The sequence below is a fragment of the Octopus bimaculoides genome, chromosome 1 (genome assembly GCF_001194135.2).
Source record: "Octopus bimaculoides isolate UCB-OBI-ISO-001 chromosome 1, ASM119413v2, whole genome shotgun sequence".
Taxonomy (NCBI): Eukaryota; Metazoa; Mollusca; class Cephalopoda; order Octopoda; family Octopodidae; genus Octopus; species Octopus bimaculoides.
Window position 1 is genome coordinate 74,653,299 of NC_068981.1, and position 16,134 is coordinate 74,669,432.

The following is a 16,134-nucleotide window of genomic DNA, read 5'->3' on the forward strand; positions in this document are numbered from 1 at the left end:
CTACACATGTTTCAAAATATATGTGAGCTCTTCTACAAAGAAGTAAGAGCTGCTGGAATTCCACATATATTCATCTTCAGGGAATCAACATATAAAAGCAAGACAAATGCGAAATGATGAGGTAACTTATGAGCTAAGATGTTATATGGCCATGTAACATCTTAGCTCGTAATTTACCTCATCATTTTGCATTTGTCTTGCTTTTATATGTTGATTCCCTGAAGATGAATATATGTGGAATTCTGGCAGTTCTTACTTCTTTGTAGAAGAGCTCTCATATATTTTGAAACATGTGTAGGAATTAAAGGAACTTTTATTTATATGCATTTTGCACCATTTATTGTTATTATTCATATATATATATATATATAGAAAGAGAGAGAGATGTAATATGAACTATAGAGGGAGATATAGGAGGAATATAATTAAGTTTACAAATTGAAATTTAAAACAAAAATTCAGTTACAAAATTTCATGTTTCTATGTCTGTCTTTAGATATTGCCTTTTTACTTTAAAAAAAGATTTGAGAGTCTGCTTATGTTTTACTGCTGTAGCTATACTTCATGTTTGAATTAATGTATAAACAATCTGATCATGTCCCTTATGTCAGCATTCAAAGTATTTTCAAGCAGACATAGCTTGAGGTAATAATTTGCTTTTGTTTACATGAGTTTACAATTTAATAAAGATTAATAGAATTATTTAACACTAAAAAAGTTTCATTAAGTTTGGCTCTTTTAATATCCATACATGGTCCTCGTACCAAATAGTTTTGAGATCTTTCCTAATTTCCATGTAAATATGTCAGATGTCGGTCGATTAGGGTTAAATCTTCAGATTAAAACCTTTCTAGTAGGCTGGTGGATTAACTTAGCTGAAATGCTCAAATAGATCAGTAAGTGCATTGTAGCTTTAGTTTTGTACTTGTCAGTCAAGAGTTTTGAATCTTTCCAGTACTGACTATTTTTCGACGGACCTAGAGTTGATGAAATAAGTAGTAATCTCATATGAAGAATCGTTGTTAATTGGCTGTACTGTAAATTCCACTTTTGAATGAGGGTGCGATGAGGGAATGGCTTTGAGCATTTCAATTCATCTTAAACTGAGTGCTGTGTTAAAGCTAATACTCAGCCAGTGTACCAATGAGCTAGTGAAATCAATTAGCAAGATCCAGATGGTAAAGATGCTGAAGTGAGTAGTATGTTTGGCCTACTATTCAACCAGTGTACTAACCAGGTATTGAAATCAGTTATAAAGGACCAGGTTGTAATGATGTTGAGCTGGGTGGTAGAGATAGGCCTACCATTCAACTGGTATATCAATCAGTCATTGAACTCACTTAGCAACAACCATTCCACCAGTATACTAATCTGTTAGGCCAACCATTCAACTAATATACTATTGAAGTCAATTACAAAGAACCAGGTGATGACTGTTAAACTAAATGAGATGTTAAATCTATCAATGAACCACTATACCAATCAATCAATTTGCAAGAACCAAGTGATGATGGTGTTAAGCAGGGTGGTATGTTAGGTCTATGTGAAGATACATGGCTCAGTAGTTAGAGTGTCAGGCTCACAACCATGAGGTAATGAGTTTGATTCCCAGACTTGGCTATGTGTTGTGTTCTTGAGCAAGACACATTATTTCACATTGTTCCAGTTCACTCACCTGTAGAAATGAGTTACGATGTCACTGGTACCAAGGTGTATTGGTCTTTACCTTTTCCTTGGATAAAATCGGTGGCATGGGGAGGGGAGGTTGGTATGCATGGGTAACTATTGTTCTTCCATAAACAGCCTTACCTGGACTTGTGCTTTGGAAGGGAAGTTTCTAGGTGTAATCCCACGGTCATTCCTGACCGAAGGGGTTTTTTATGTTAGGTTTATCTGTCATTCATTCAGTGGATCAGTCTGGTAATGAAGACAAAACTATTGTACCCAACCTCTCCAATTTATTGTCTTGAGCCCAAGTGTGAAGCTAATATTTTTTTAATATCACCTTTCTAGGTTCTGTTGATCTTCAATGTAATGCTCAAGGAAAATGCCAATGTAAACCTGGAGTGACTGGTGACCGATGTGATCGTTGTCAGGCAAACTTCTATGACTTCTCAAACTATGGTTGCAGGTAATTTGTTTACTCATTTATATAACTGTTTGTTCTGATAGTTATATATCTGTTTGAGGGATGGTTATGTATGTATGGTGATATTTGTCTGTCTGTTGGTGATGTCCATATCTGATTATGATCATATCTGACTGTCTGTGGTGGTGGTGTCTGTCAATCTGTATGTAGTGTGATATCAATCTGTCTGTCTGTGATGTCGACATGTCTGAGTGTTTGTGGTGTGATGATGTCTGTTTGATCTAGTGATACCCATCTGTCTTCTGTCATGATTCCATCCACATCTAGGATGAATTATTGAAGTAAGAAAATATAAAGCAACCCCAGGAGTTTAACTGGTACTTTATTTTTATCAACACTGGACGGTTGAAAGGTAAATTTAACCTCTGCACGACTTAAAAATGTAAAAGGCGGTAACTAAATACCACGGTTAACTTGTCTGATGCTGGAATGTATCTGCAAATCCTCTAGTAATGTATATCTGTCTCTGTCTGATCTAATGATGTCTGTCTGTTTTTAATGACTTATATCTGTCTGTCTGTTCTGGTGACATCCTTCTGTCTGGTTTAGTGGCAATGCATATCTGATTACTTGTCTAGTTTAGGGATGTCTATATATCTGACTATTTGGTCATCTCATTTAGAGATGTCTTGAAATCAGATCGTTTACCTGTCTGGCCTAGAGACATCCGTATATTTGATTGTCTGAATGGGATGACATCTATATATGTGACTCTTTCACTGTCTGGTTAAGTGGCCTTTATATATCTGACTGACTGTTTCATTTAGAGGCATTTATGTTTCTGACCCAGTGAGTGATGTTTATATGTCTGTTTATTTGTCTGGGCTAATGCTATATGTTTGTCTTGTCTGTCTGCTTAGGTAATGTCTATTTGTCTGTCTGTGTGTCTGTCTGCTTAGGTAATGTCTATTTGTCTGCCTGTCTGGTTGGCTAGTGACATCTGTCTGTCTATTTAGTCTGTTTGGTCTAAGGCTCTGTATATGTGATAATCTTTCTGGTCTAGCAATGTTCTTATATCTGTGTGTTTGTCTGGACTATTGACATCTCTTTGTGTGTTTGCGTTTCTGACATCCATTTGCCTGGTTTCCAGAGTCCTCTGTGTCTATTTGTTATAGTGACATCCAGCCATCTGTTCGGACAGGTGGCATTCATCTGTCTGTAGTCTAGTGATGTTGGTCTACCTACATGGTTGTGTCTGGTGTCATGTTGTGATTTATATTTGCCTATGCTGTGATAATGATGGTGGTTGTTGTGTGGTCAGTGCTGGATTTAGGACAAATGAGGCTCTGTGCTAGTTAAGTTATGAGACCTCTTACTTTTGTATAGAGAATTGTTTATACACAATTTTGTTAAAAGATAACATGTAAAAGCGTTCACATGATTAATTTCACTTTTATAACTTTTAGGAAAAACATTTGAATTTTTGACATTTGAAAAATTTATTGTAAAAAATTTTTGGTGCAGGAAGATGGGCCTCACCTGGTCGACAGGGCCTTGTGCTTAAGCACACCTAAGCACAATGGCAAATCCGGCTCTGGTTGTGGTGATGGTGTTTTCCTGTGGGTTTGTGTTTTGCTTTTCAGGAAAATATTTTTTATTAATGCAGCATATAAAAAACCCACCAAATCCCAAAGAAGATGACTTTATCATTACCACATGATAAAAATGTATCATGAGTGATATAGTAGCTATGGTTGGTTAAAAATTGTGTTTTATTCTACTAAATTTGTGTCAATTTTATTTCTTGGCTATTTTTCTTAAATTGTCTTTTTACTGCCCATTCTAGACCCTGTAACTGTAAGGCAGAAGGAAGTTTGAATAACACTCCTTACTGTGATACCTCAACTGGAAAATGTACATGTAAAGCAAATGTTGATGGCCAGAAATGTGACAGGTAATGGAAGAGAAATTATTTTTACATTCTTTCCTTATTCAATTATATATTAAAATTATATAAATTCTTTTACATTACATATGTACAAATTCTGTTGTGATTGTTTAAAACAGTGGCTGTCAACCTTCTGTGGCTCAGCAGCCCCTTTCACTGAATCATTTTTTACACATATGGTCTTTGAATATGCATGCACATGTATGTATTGGTATACACATACACATGCATGCATACGATCACCATCATTGCTTAATATCCACTTTTATGTTAGTCAGATGGTGTTTGTGAGGCCAGCTTTTATCGCAAAAATCCTCTTCGTGTCACCAAACCTCACCTGTTTCCAAGCGAAGTAATAGTTCCCCAATGGTCAGACATTTCTTTTTTTCATGGAAGACTGGAAAAGTGTAAAATTGCTTGTATACTGGTGATGCTCATTTAAAATCATCACATAATGTCAAGACAATGGTACACACACGCACACACACACACACACACATGCACATGATCTTTCAGTTTCTTTCTGTTAGATCCATTCACATGGTTTTAGTTGGCCCAGGACTATAGTAGAAAACGCTTGTCCAAAGTGGCATTCAGTGGGACTGCCCCTACCTCACACTCACATATGTTCCCCATACACACATACGCACATATATAAGATATTGGAGCCTGGCATGGTCCTGTGACCCACTGAATTTTGTATCCTGCCAATGCCAGAATGGAAAAATGAACATAAAGTTACAATGATCATGATGGTATATCAGACAGTAGCTTTATTTTTGCATTGTTTTATTAGTCAGATTGTCCTTCACCGTCCCATCCAGCATGTTCACCTTCATATTATTTGCAAGTCTAGTGCTGCCTATGTTAAAATTTCATGGAAATTGCTATAGATTGTGAGAAACTATATAATAAAATTATATTGGACCCCGGTACATCATGGGTCGTGTTTCTGCTCTTTGATAATATAATGCCCTATCCATATTCTTACCAAATTTTCTTTTTTATGTATTTAAAATGTATTTTACGACCCTCTAAATACTCAACGCATCTCATAAAGCCCGCTATAATATTTGCTTTCTCTGTGTGAGCTAACAACTCCCCAAGCTGGTGACACCGCCCTCGTTCATGAACCGTTGATCTAAGGATATCCTAAAAAATTTTCTTTATATTAAATGCAAGGGAGGTAATTGAAACCAAGGTGGGTAACTCCTATTTTGATCTGGAAACATTCCTCCCCACATATTATCGTGCTCGAAATAGCAAGGCCACTATCTTTGACTGCACCTACATTCATATGCAATAAACTGTTCATACCCACATGTACACATAGCTATCTGTATTTACATGTGCGTGCGCACACACGCATTTTGTACATGTGCAAAATATAAACTTGTCTAATATTCTCTTTTCTTTTACCTTTAAATAAAAGGTGTAAAAATGGTTTCTTTGGAATGGAAGAAAACAATAAATTTGGCTGCATTGCCTGTTTCTGTTATGGTCATTCTTCCTCTTGTCAATCTGCAAATGGCTTCTATGGTCGCTCAATTCTCAGCCAGTTCAGTAATGGTTGGTTTCCATTTTTGTTCCTTTCTTTGCTCATGAATTGTCAGTTTTGTCTTTCATAATTAAAAGTTTTTGTAAATCCATTCAATTTCTCAAAAATACCCAACCAGCCAGATACAGCCTATCATATCTACCCTTCAGTATCATTCTAAAGATATAGTCACATTATCAAAATTTTGAAGCTACAAGATAATGCATGTTTAATTAAAAATCAATTTGAATATAAAAAAAGCATTACATTTGACAGAATAATCTGAATGCTAAAAGGTTAAAAATATATCTTGTCTTTAAAAGGTATTTTTTAAGTTTAGAAAGTTTTAAATATTTATAATTTTGCATCATCATATGAAGCAAATGGTCAAGATAATAAGGCAGTTAGCTTATGTGTTTTATGACATTTCTTTTGTGAAGGCATATGGCTTTGTGTTTAGAGGTATTCGGCTCTCAATCTGAAGGTTGTGAGTTTGATTCCTGGTGGCACATTGCGTCTGTCTTCACAAAGAGGCTTTATTTCATGTTACTCCAATCCAGTCAACTGGCAAAAATGAGTAATACCCGTATTTCAAAGGGCCAACCTTGTCACCTTTTGTGTCATGCTGAATCACCCTGAGAGCTCTTTTAAGGGTATGCGTGTCTGTGGAGTGCTTGGCCACTTGCACATTAAGTTCAAGAGCTGGCTGTTCTGCTGCTGGGATCAACTGGAACCCTTCTTGTAACTGATGGAATGCCAGTTTTTTATGCCATTTCTTTAGTGCCATATTGATAAATTATAAATACCTAAATGAAGATAAAAGATTTTTTTAATCCCATCCTCAGGTTGATATAACTTGAAGAACAAGATGCTAAGTACAATTTTATAGGTCTTGCATATTGAAGGCTCTGCTCATAATGACATCTCTTAATGCTGGAATAACTTGACTGAAATTTTAAAATAAGTTATAAATGATTCATATATGATCAGAACAATAAATTTTATTTTAAAGTTTTAAAAAATATTTAATGCAAGATTTAGGCAACAGTATGTTTAGTTTGTTATAGTCTAAGGCAGTCATAAGCAAACTGAAGGCCATGGGCCACATGCAGCCTGCAGAATTTTCTGAATGTCATGTCAATGGAAAAATTACCTTGAATCTTTTTTAGAAGTGGCCCAGCTAATGATGAGCCATGTCTCTTGTGGCCCACTTCCTGAAAAAGTTTGCACATACTTGGTATAAAGTCTGGAGGTTTCAACTGTCATAATAATGAAACTAAAAGAAAAAAAATCTCTGAATGAATATAATTTATAATTCTCTAAGATAATTTGTTATTGTTGATTAAAGGAAGACAAAGATGGAAAGCAGCTGACCGAGGAAACAAAGAAATTCCTACTCAGTTTAATGCAATAACTAAGAAGATCGGAGTGGCGGCAAAAGGCAATGAAATCATTTACTTCATAGCCCCAGGTAGGCAATTTTTCTTTCTTCTTTCTTCTACTTGAAATAAAATGTATGTAATATATGTATATATATATATATATATATATATATCTGTGCACCTGTGCTACTCAGTTGCTTATGTTTAAGAGAACTCTTTAACAATGGCTTTACTCAATATCTAGCTGCAGTCATCATCTAATATAATAAATACGAAAACTAATTTCTGTGTGTCAGTGTGTCACATTCTGACTCCCCTCTCTCACTATTCAATGACACTGCTACTATTCTTTGTGCTGGAGTGAGAGTAATAGTAGGCTTAGGGATGGTGAGGGTGGTGGCAAAGACAGAGAGAGAGAGAGAGAGAGAAAGGAAAACAGAGAGACAAAGAAATTTAGGGAGAGTTGATGATGTTTTATTAAAAGTAGCAGTGTAGATGGTGGCAGTGGGAGTAATAATAAGAATGGGAGAGAAAGAGTGTGCATGTGAGAGAAAAACGGAGATGATGTACAACTTTGTTTGACCCTGCCTCTTTGACAGAAATTCCTGTGGCCAACATACTGAACACTCATTTTTGTTTTATTTTTTGCTTTCTTTAATACACACACACACACACACACACACACACACACACACACACACACACACACACACACACACACACACACACACATACACACATACACACACACACACACACACACATATATATATACATACATGCACACATATATAAAATGCACTTTAATTGAAACCATGCCAAAACATGCCATAGGGTTTGTTACAGCCCTCTGGCTTGCCAGCTTTTGTCAAACCATCCAACCAAATGTGAGCATTAAATGATGATGATGATGAGATGTGTGTGCGTGTGTGTGTATATATAATATTTATTTCTCTGATTGAATAAATTTTGTTTTACAGAGCGCTACTTACATGACCAGCGTCACAGCTATAACCAGTTTTTAAGTTTCAAACTCCAGACCAGTGATGACCGTTCCAGACCATCAATAATGGATGTTGTTTTAGTTGGCAGTGATGGTCAGATGATATCAACTCCAATATTCTCTCAGGGAAATCCAACTCCTAACACAAAGGAACAGACTTTCCGATTCCGTCTCCACGAACATCAAGATTACAAGTGGCAACCAAGACTGCGTTCCCAAGATTTCATTGCTCTTCTTTCCAATTTGACAGCCATCAAAGTCAAAGGAACATATAATACAGATGGTATTATATTTTCTTTACTATTACATTTTCTTTGCTTTTCTTTTATTTCTTTGTGTTTCTCATTTTACCTTTTTTTTATTGTTTTGTTATACTTTTAATTGATTTATTACTTATACTCTGTCCTTGACTCTTGATTCTTCTGTTTCCTTCTCTTCTTCACTAACTTTTGATTTTCCCTTTCTCCTCTTCATTTGATTCTTGATTCTCCTCTTTCTTTCTCTTTTACATCGACTCTTGATTCTCCTCTTTCTTTCTCTTCATTGACTCTTGATTCTCCTTCCTTTCTTTCTTTCTTTTTTTCTTTCTTTCTTTCTTTCTTCTCTCTCTCCTGTATACTTATCTCCTCCCTTTTCCTATCTCTTCTCTCTACTATATTCCTCCTCTTTCTCTCTTACTTTTTCCTCTCTCTCCCTTTCTTTCTTCTCACTCCCTCTCTCTTCTCCCTCTCTCAGTACTTTTTCTACTTCCTCTATCTTTCTGCACTCTGTCTTTATTCAACCCCCCTCTCTCTCTCATATCTCACTTTTTGCATTCCTCTCTCTCTTTTGTGCTCCTCTGTCTGTCTTTATCCTGTTGTTTCATCCTGCCTTGCTCACTATTTACTTTCACTTTCTATCCCCATCCTCCTCCTCTTCCTCCATCTGCCTGTTTTTGAAGGTATCAATGATTGGACATAATGGTTTGTGTTGGCAAACTGCTCAGACTCGTCATGAGCAACAAAGTGGAAATACAAGTGTGTCTGGGCTGCCTCAGTGCTGGAGGTATGAGACTAACCAGCTCCAAGGAACTTTCATTGTTAATCACTTTGTAACCGTGGATGCTAGCTTGTACAGCTATATAATTTATTTTTACTATTATTATGAAAACATATATATATATATATGATGGTGATATATATATATATATATATATATATATATATTTATAAGCCATAAAAAGTCAGAAGATATGAGAGGTGAATATATTTATTTAACCATTTGGCATCCTTAGGGTTACAGCTGTTTCATAGCCTCCTTCATGTAATAATAATTTCAGTGTATATTAAATAATGTTTACATGTCTGCATTAATGTGCGTACTACACATTATGCAATACAATTGCATATTCACAAATCAATGTAGATGAAGAAAGCTAGCTCCTCTGATCTCCAGAACATCACAGTTGCACCAATAATTCAACTCTACGTATATATATACGAAATTTTTTAGAGCTTTTTGTGATATATGTCATGTACGGGTTCTATGAATCCATATATTACACTACTATTTTATATCATCATCATCATTTAGTATCCGTTGTCCATGCTGGCATGGGCTGGACACTTTGACCAGGGCTGGTAAGCTGGAAGGCTGTACCAGACTCCTGCCTGATTTGGTGTAGTTTCTGCAGCTGGATGCACTTCCTAATGCCAACCACTCCAAGAGTGTAATGCTTTTATGTGCCACTGACATGACACCAGTATCTGCCATGACTGCAATTTTACTTGGCTTGATGGATCTTCTTCTCAAGCATGACTTAATGCCAAAGATCTCGGTCATTGCCTCTTTGCAGCCGAGCACTTGAAAGGAGCTTTGCACATCACTGGATCAATCACTTTGCCTCTGTAAGGCCTAACACTCGAAAGGTGCTTTTCCCATACCACTAGCATGCGTTCCAGTTACGTGACACAAGCATCAGCCAGGACTACAATTTCACTTGGCTTGATGGCTCTTCTCAAGTACAGCTTATTGCCAAAGGTCTCAGTCACTAGTCATTACTTCTGTGAGGCCCAGAGTTTGAAGATCCTGCTCATCCTATGTCTTTCTGGGGCTACCTCTACCACAGGTTCCCTCCACTGTTAGAGATTGGCACTTCTTTACGCAGTTGTCCTCGTTTATATGCATTACATGACCATACCAGCACAGTTGTCTCTCTTGCACACCACATCTGATGCCTCTTATGCCCAACTTTTCACTCAAGATGCTTACACTCTGTCAAATATGTACACTGACATTGTACATCCAGCGAAGTATACTGGCTTCATTTCTTTCAGCTGTTACAGTCCATGTTTCATTGCTGTGTAGCATAGCTGTTCGCACACAAGCATCATACAATCTAACTTTCACTCTGAGATAGAGGCCTTTGTTGCCAGCAGAGGTAAAAACTCTCTGAATTTTGCCCAGCCTAATCTTATTCTCACAGCTACTCTCTCGGAGCATCAGTCTCCACTACTAATTTGGTCACCTAGATAATGGAAGCTATCTACTACCTCTAGCTTACACCCCTGGCAGTTGATGGAGTCTATTTTCTGTACATTTTTGGTGTTAATTGTGCCTGTGCATCTTCCATGCACAAAAGCTATTTTCCGTTATATGTATATATGTGTATGTATAAAAATATGTATATATATATATAAAAATATGTTTATACATATATTATCTTTGTTTTTCTCCATAGGTACTGGATTTATTGATGATGTCAGGCTAGAGACTGCAGGTTATGCATCTGGCAAGCCGGCTTCTTGGGTAGAACAATGTACTTGCCCTGATGCTTACTTAGGAGAAAACTGCCAGTCTTGTTCTCCAGGCTATAGAAGAGATCCTCCCAATGGTGGTCCTTTTGCCCGATGTATACCATGTGTTTGCAATGGTCACTCTGATGATTGTGACGTTAATACTGGTAAGTATTCTTTTTTATTGTTAAGCAATAGTTTATGAATGGTCCAAATGTACAACAAACAAGGTGTATTAGTTTGACGCTCAAGCAAAATGAATATGTCTTTGATGTTTCGAGCCAATGCTGTTTGACAGAAAGGAATATGGAAACAAAATGAAGAGAAAAAAAATGGAATGAAGTAGCAAAAAACAAGCTTGTCCAAGTTAACTGTTTCATATGATGAAAATCTGATACTGAATCACCAGAGACCACTCCCGGTTGTTTGAGAAAAACTAATCATTTAAGTCATATAAATTGAAGCCTTGTATCAAAATTCTGCGATAATTTATGTTCCAAATTTCAGCTTAATAACAACTGAGTTATTTTACTAAATTCTTTACTATTTTCAAAATGAATTGAAACAAAAGAACTGCTCAACCTGTACCATTATGAAAAAAAACCCCAAAAAATGTTATGTTGGAATTATAACATATACGATGATTCTACTTGAGCTGTACAGGTGATAGAATTTTTTTAATATGAAATGGTCTGCATATTTTTTTTCATAGTCTGTAAAGTATATGATAACAATGACTATAGACAATTGTGAAATTCACAATGCAGTTCTCCTGTTTCATGTAGTGTGAGAAGTATGTACTCATGTTACTTAACTACAGCCAGATAAATCAGTGTGTGAGAGAGAGAGAGAGAGTTGAATACTTTTGTCACAAACTCAATTAGTGTTGGTGATGGGGAGATATGTTTCAAGGAATATTTGGTTAATAATCTAACATTATATCCAGCTGACCAGTAATGAACCTAAATTGTGATTATTATGTAACCTTGATTGAATACAGTGCTGTCTCTTGTCTTTTTTTTTTTTATTTAAATTAAAAACTGAGGTTTTATATGCAAAGTATGATGAATCATTGGTCTTCTTTGTTTATTTCTGTGATGGATATTTTATGTGTAATTCAAAATGCGCTCACACATAAGTGCAGGCATGGCTGTGTGGTAAGAAGTTTACTGCCCAACAACATGGTTCTGGGTTCAGTCCCACCATGTGGCACTTTGGGCGTCTTCTACAATAACTCCAGGCCAACCAAAGATCTGTGTGTGAATTTAACAATGGAAACTGAAAGAACCTTTTGTATATATATATATGTGTGTGTGTGTGTGATTTTGTGTCCTTATCTAGACATTGCATGATAGTTGTAAATAAGTGTCACTGTCACACAAGCAGTGTCATTCATTTTCAATAATGTGTGGGAACATGTTTGTCCATGAGGTAATATTAGCTTGCCTGGAACAAGTGGGGATTGGTGACAGGAAAGACATCTGGCTGTAGAAAATCTGTCTAAAATAAAATTTGAGAACCATGGAAAAGTGGGCATTGAATAATGACGATGGTGATGATTATATGTATGTATATATATATGTATGTATGTATTTACACACACATTTATGTATTTATGTATAATGTTTAATTTTAGGTCGTTGTATCTGCAAGCATAACACTGCTGGCCGTAACTGTGAACAATGTTTGGAAGGTTTCTATGGTGATGCCAAAGGTGGAACTCCAAATGACTGTAGACCCTGTCCTTGTCCTAATAATGGCACCTGTATACAGCTTGACAATAAAGATGTTCATTGTACAAACTGTCCACAAGGTTATGGAGGTAAGTAACTCGTTTTTAAAATCTAACTATTTTGTTGAATGGTTGGATTCATGTGACTTTCATAATTTCAGGGAATTGTTTTGTTACATATCCTTTCCCAAATAAATTAATGTGTATTTCAGAACCACTTTTGGCATGGTTGACATTAGGAAGGGCATCCAACCATAGAAACCATACCAAAGATTGTAACCTGGTGCAGCTCCCGTCCAACCCATGCCAGCATGGAACATGGACGTTAAATGATGATAATGATGATGATGTTGTTACTGAACCTTTTCAAAAGAGCAGTATTGTTTTACTGTACAGCTCCCCGGTTCTCTGTTCTTCAATTATAAATCAATAGCAAGTGTTAAAAAATGAGTAACTTTGAGACTTTGAAGAAATAATCGTTTTAGTTTCACTGCTTCTGTGTTAGGTTCTTGTTATTGCTTTGTCAAATGGCAACAACTGTTGAAGCAATTCCCTCTTTTGATACAATTTGTTACAACATGTCTTGAATGAAACAACAAACTGAAAGTCTTGAAATATTCATTGAATCAGCTGAATGTCAATCTCTGTAATTGTATTGCTAACATCTTAAATTTCCAACTGTGAATTCTGTGCTTTGCTTTTTTCTTATAATCTCTTAATTTCAAATTCAAACTTCTAATCTTGCCTAACATTTTGAAGAAATTATCTCCCTTGTAATAACTGTCCACTGAGGGAAACTTTTTTTTTTATTGTATTCCATTAACTCTGTGACTCATAAGAAACTGCAATTTGATGACTGGACAATATACCTGCTATCTATATATACTTACTTTCCTTCTTACTCGTTATGAAATCTCAAGTGCTGTAGGACTTATAGTGACAATTTATTAGTTCCACTTTCATGGAACCATCTCTTTTTGAATGAGATGTTGATCTATCACAGTTAACATTGCTAGTTGATCTATGATAAACTCACCAACAACTATTTGTTTACAAGGTGAACAGAGATCCTGTACAAATATATGAAGTAATGCACAACATGTACTGAATGGCCCACTACCGATTTATGGACCATAGTGAATGTTAAGTCATACTCTATTGAATAATATAGTTAAAAGTAAATTTATATTTAGAAACATTTTCTTCATGAACTGTGTAGACCAGTAGTTTTCAGTCAGGGTCCATATGGTCCCTAAGGGTTCATATCAGATTTTTGGGGTCCACATAACAAAATAGTAAAGTGGGGATGCATAATAGTATTTTAAGGGCCCCTGAAAAATTTTGCTCTAGATGTATGTATTGGTATATATTGCAAGAAATAGCTGCGTTTTCTCTAACATTTTGCACAGTTCAACCTACATAAGAATGTGTGAAAAGCAAAATAGGAATTTTGAAAGAAGTTTCTATAAGACTACTTTTTAAGCATCAAATGGCTATGGGTGCATCCATCAGAATAAAATAGTAATCAAAGGGATCCCTAGATAATAAATGGTTGAATTGAAAAAAAAAAATGTTCTCCTCATTCTAAGCTAACTGAATGTGTGTTAAGAGGATTCTGACTACTGTCTCAACAGGTTAAGCAAGCTTGAGCAGAAAATCTCTAGCTGTCTTCAGAAAAAAAAAAAAGTCTTTGGGCATGGCTGTGTGGTAAGAAGCTTGCTTCCTAACCACATGGTGTTCTGGGTTCAGTCCCACTGCATGACACCTTGGGCAAGTGTTTACTACTATAGCCTCAGGCAAACCGAAGCCTTGTGAGTGGATTTGGTAGCCGGAAACTGAAAAAAAGCCCATCATATATCTTTATCTATATATCTGTCTGTCTGTCTGTCTCTCTCTCTCTTTTGCTGAGACCCCCTTCGGTCATGACTGACCATGGGATTGCACCTAGAAAGTTACCCTCCCAGGCACAGGTCCAGGCAAAGTTGTTTATGGAAGACCAGCAGTTGCCTGTGCATACCAGCCTCCCTTGTCCACGCCACCAGTGTTATCCAAGGGAAAGGCAAATATATATATATATATATTTGTGTGTGTGTCTTTGTGTCTGTGTTCGTCCCCCCCATCATTACTTGACAATTGATGTTGGTGTTCTTATGTCGCTGTAACTTATTGGTTCAGCAAAAGAAACCGATAGAATAAGTACCGGGTTTACAAAGAATAAGTCCTGTGGTTGATTTCTAAGACTGAAATCCTTTGAGGTGGGGCTCCAGCATGGCCACAGTCAAATGATTGAAATGTGTAAAAAAATAAAAAGAATAAAAATTCTTAACAATTTTCAAAGCAGTTTGGTGTTATAATGATGTAAACGTTTTAAAGGTGATATTTTGAGAATTTACCATTCCTGAAAGAATGGAATAAATTTTTATTTGGAAATCAAGACACTATTATTTCCATGCTATATTCATACAGGTGATCTATGCCAAGTTTGTTTGGATGGTTACTACGGTGATCCAACCGGACGTTATGGTCCTCGCACCACTTGCAAGCCCTGTCCTTGCAACAGCAACATCGATTTGAATGCTGTGGGTAACTGTAACAGGTAAGAAGTAGCATATTTTCATTTCAATTCATTTCAGACTTGACAGCTTTTTAGTCCCTGTTCAGTGCTGTACAATATTCATTTTGTTCCTTTTGCCCAGCATGAAATTAAAAAAAAAACAGAAAGAAGTGCAAATTGATGAGGATTACTTTTTGAAAATGTATACTTGATTTATATTTATTTATTGCTAAACAGGACCACTGGTGAATGCTTGATATGTCTTCACAATACTGCTGGCTTTTACTGTGAAAGATGTTTACCCAATTATTATGGTGATGCTCTTGCTTTGCCAAAGGGACAATGTAAAGGTTAGTTACAACATGAATTGATTCTTATTTATACACCCTTCATGCAGGCTACATGTCTTTAAATAATTCTTTCTACTACAGTCACAAAGCCTGAAATTTTGCAGGAGGGTGCTTAGTTGATTACATTGACCTTGATGTTCAACTGGTACTTACGTTATTGATCCTGAAAGGATGAAAGGCAAAACTGACTTTGGCAGAATTTCTATTCAGAATGTGAAGAATCACAAGAAATGCTGCTTAGCATTTTTCTGGTGTTCTAATGATTCTGCTACCTCACCGCCTTTATAAGTCTTTAAATAATAGAGGCTGATGCATCTTATTTAGAAGAGCATGCATGATTAGAGAAAGAATAGTTAGAATTCTTGAGGGGATGCTTTAAAACAATACTTCTGAAGAGGACGTGGCCATATAAATGCATTGCAGTAAGATTTATGGAAGTTTTTGATTTGTGAAATGTTTTGATTCAAAACAATTAAGGCATTCAGAAAATAGATGTTTTAACAAAGTGGATGTGAAAAGTAACTTAAAGTCTAAGGACAGATTGGCAAGATGAATTAATATAAAAAGCACCACAACAAACACACTCAAAAACAGAATTTAAATATTTTCTGTTTTCTTTTTATAAATCCTTTGAAATTTCTTTTTTCTTTTAGTCACTTTGTATATCTCTTGTTTTCTCTCTAATTTCAGCCTGTAATTGTAATCCCAAAGGAATCCTTCACACTGGAATGTATTCTTGTGATCCAAGAAATGGACAGTGTCCAT

General features: G+C 36.0%; 1 protein-coding gene across 1 annotated transcript in view; it reads left to right on the forward strand.

Annotated features, from left to right (window-relative positions):
* The window catches only part of LOC106882600 (laminin subunit gamma-1), a 193,927-nt gene that overhangs the window by 151,421 nt on the left and 26,372 nt on the right, over positions 1–16,134 (forward strand). Inside the window, exons 6-15 of the mRNA XM_052977280.1 lie at positions 2,014–2,131; positions 3,936–4,043; positions 5,470–5,606; positions 6,923–7,045; positions 7,937–8,242; positions 10,679–10,900; positions 12,370–12,555; positions 14,932–15,061; positions 15,257–15,369; positions 16,060–16,128. Coding sequence (XP_052833240.1) covers positions 2,014–2,131; positions 3,936–4,043; positions 5,470–5,606; positions 6,923–7,045; positions 7,937–8,242; positions 10,679–10,900; positions 12,370–12,555; positions 14,932–15,061; positions 15,257–15,369; positions 16,060–16,128 — 1,512 coding nt within the window. The remainder of the gene's footprint in view (positions 1–2,013; positions 2,132–3,935; positions 4,044–5,469; positions 5,607–6,922; positions 7,046–7,936; positions 8,243–10,678; positions 10,901–12,369; positions 12,556–14,931; positions 15,062–15,256; positions 15,370–16,059; positions 16,129–16,134) is intronic.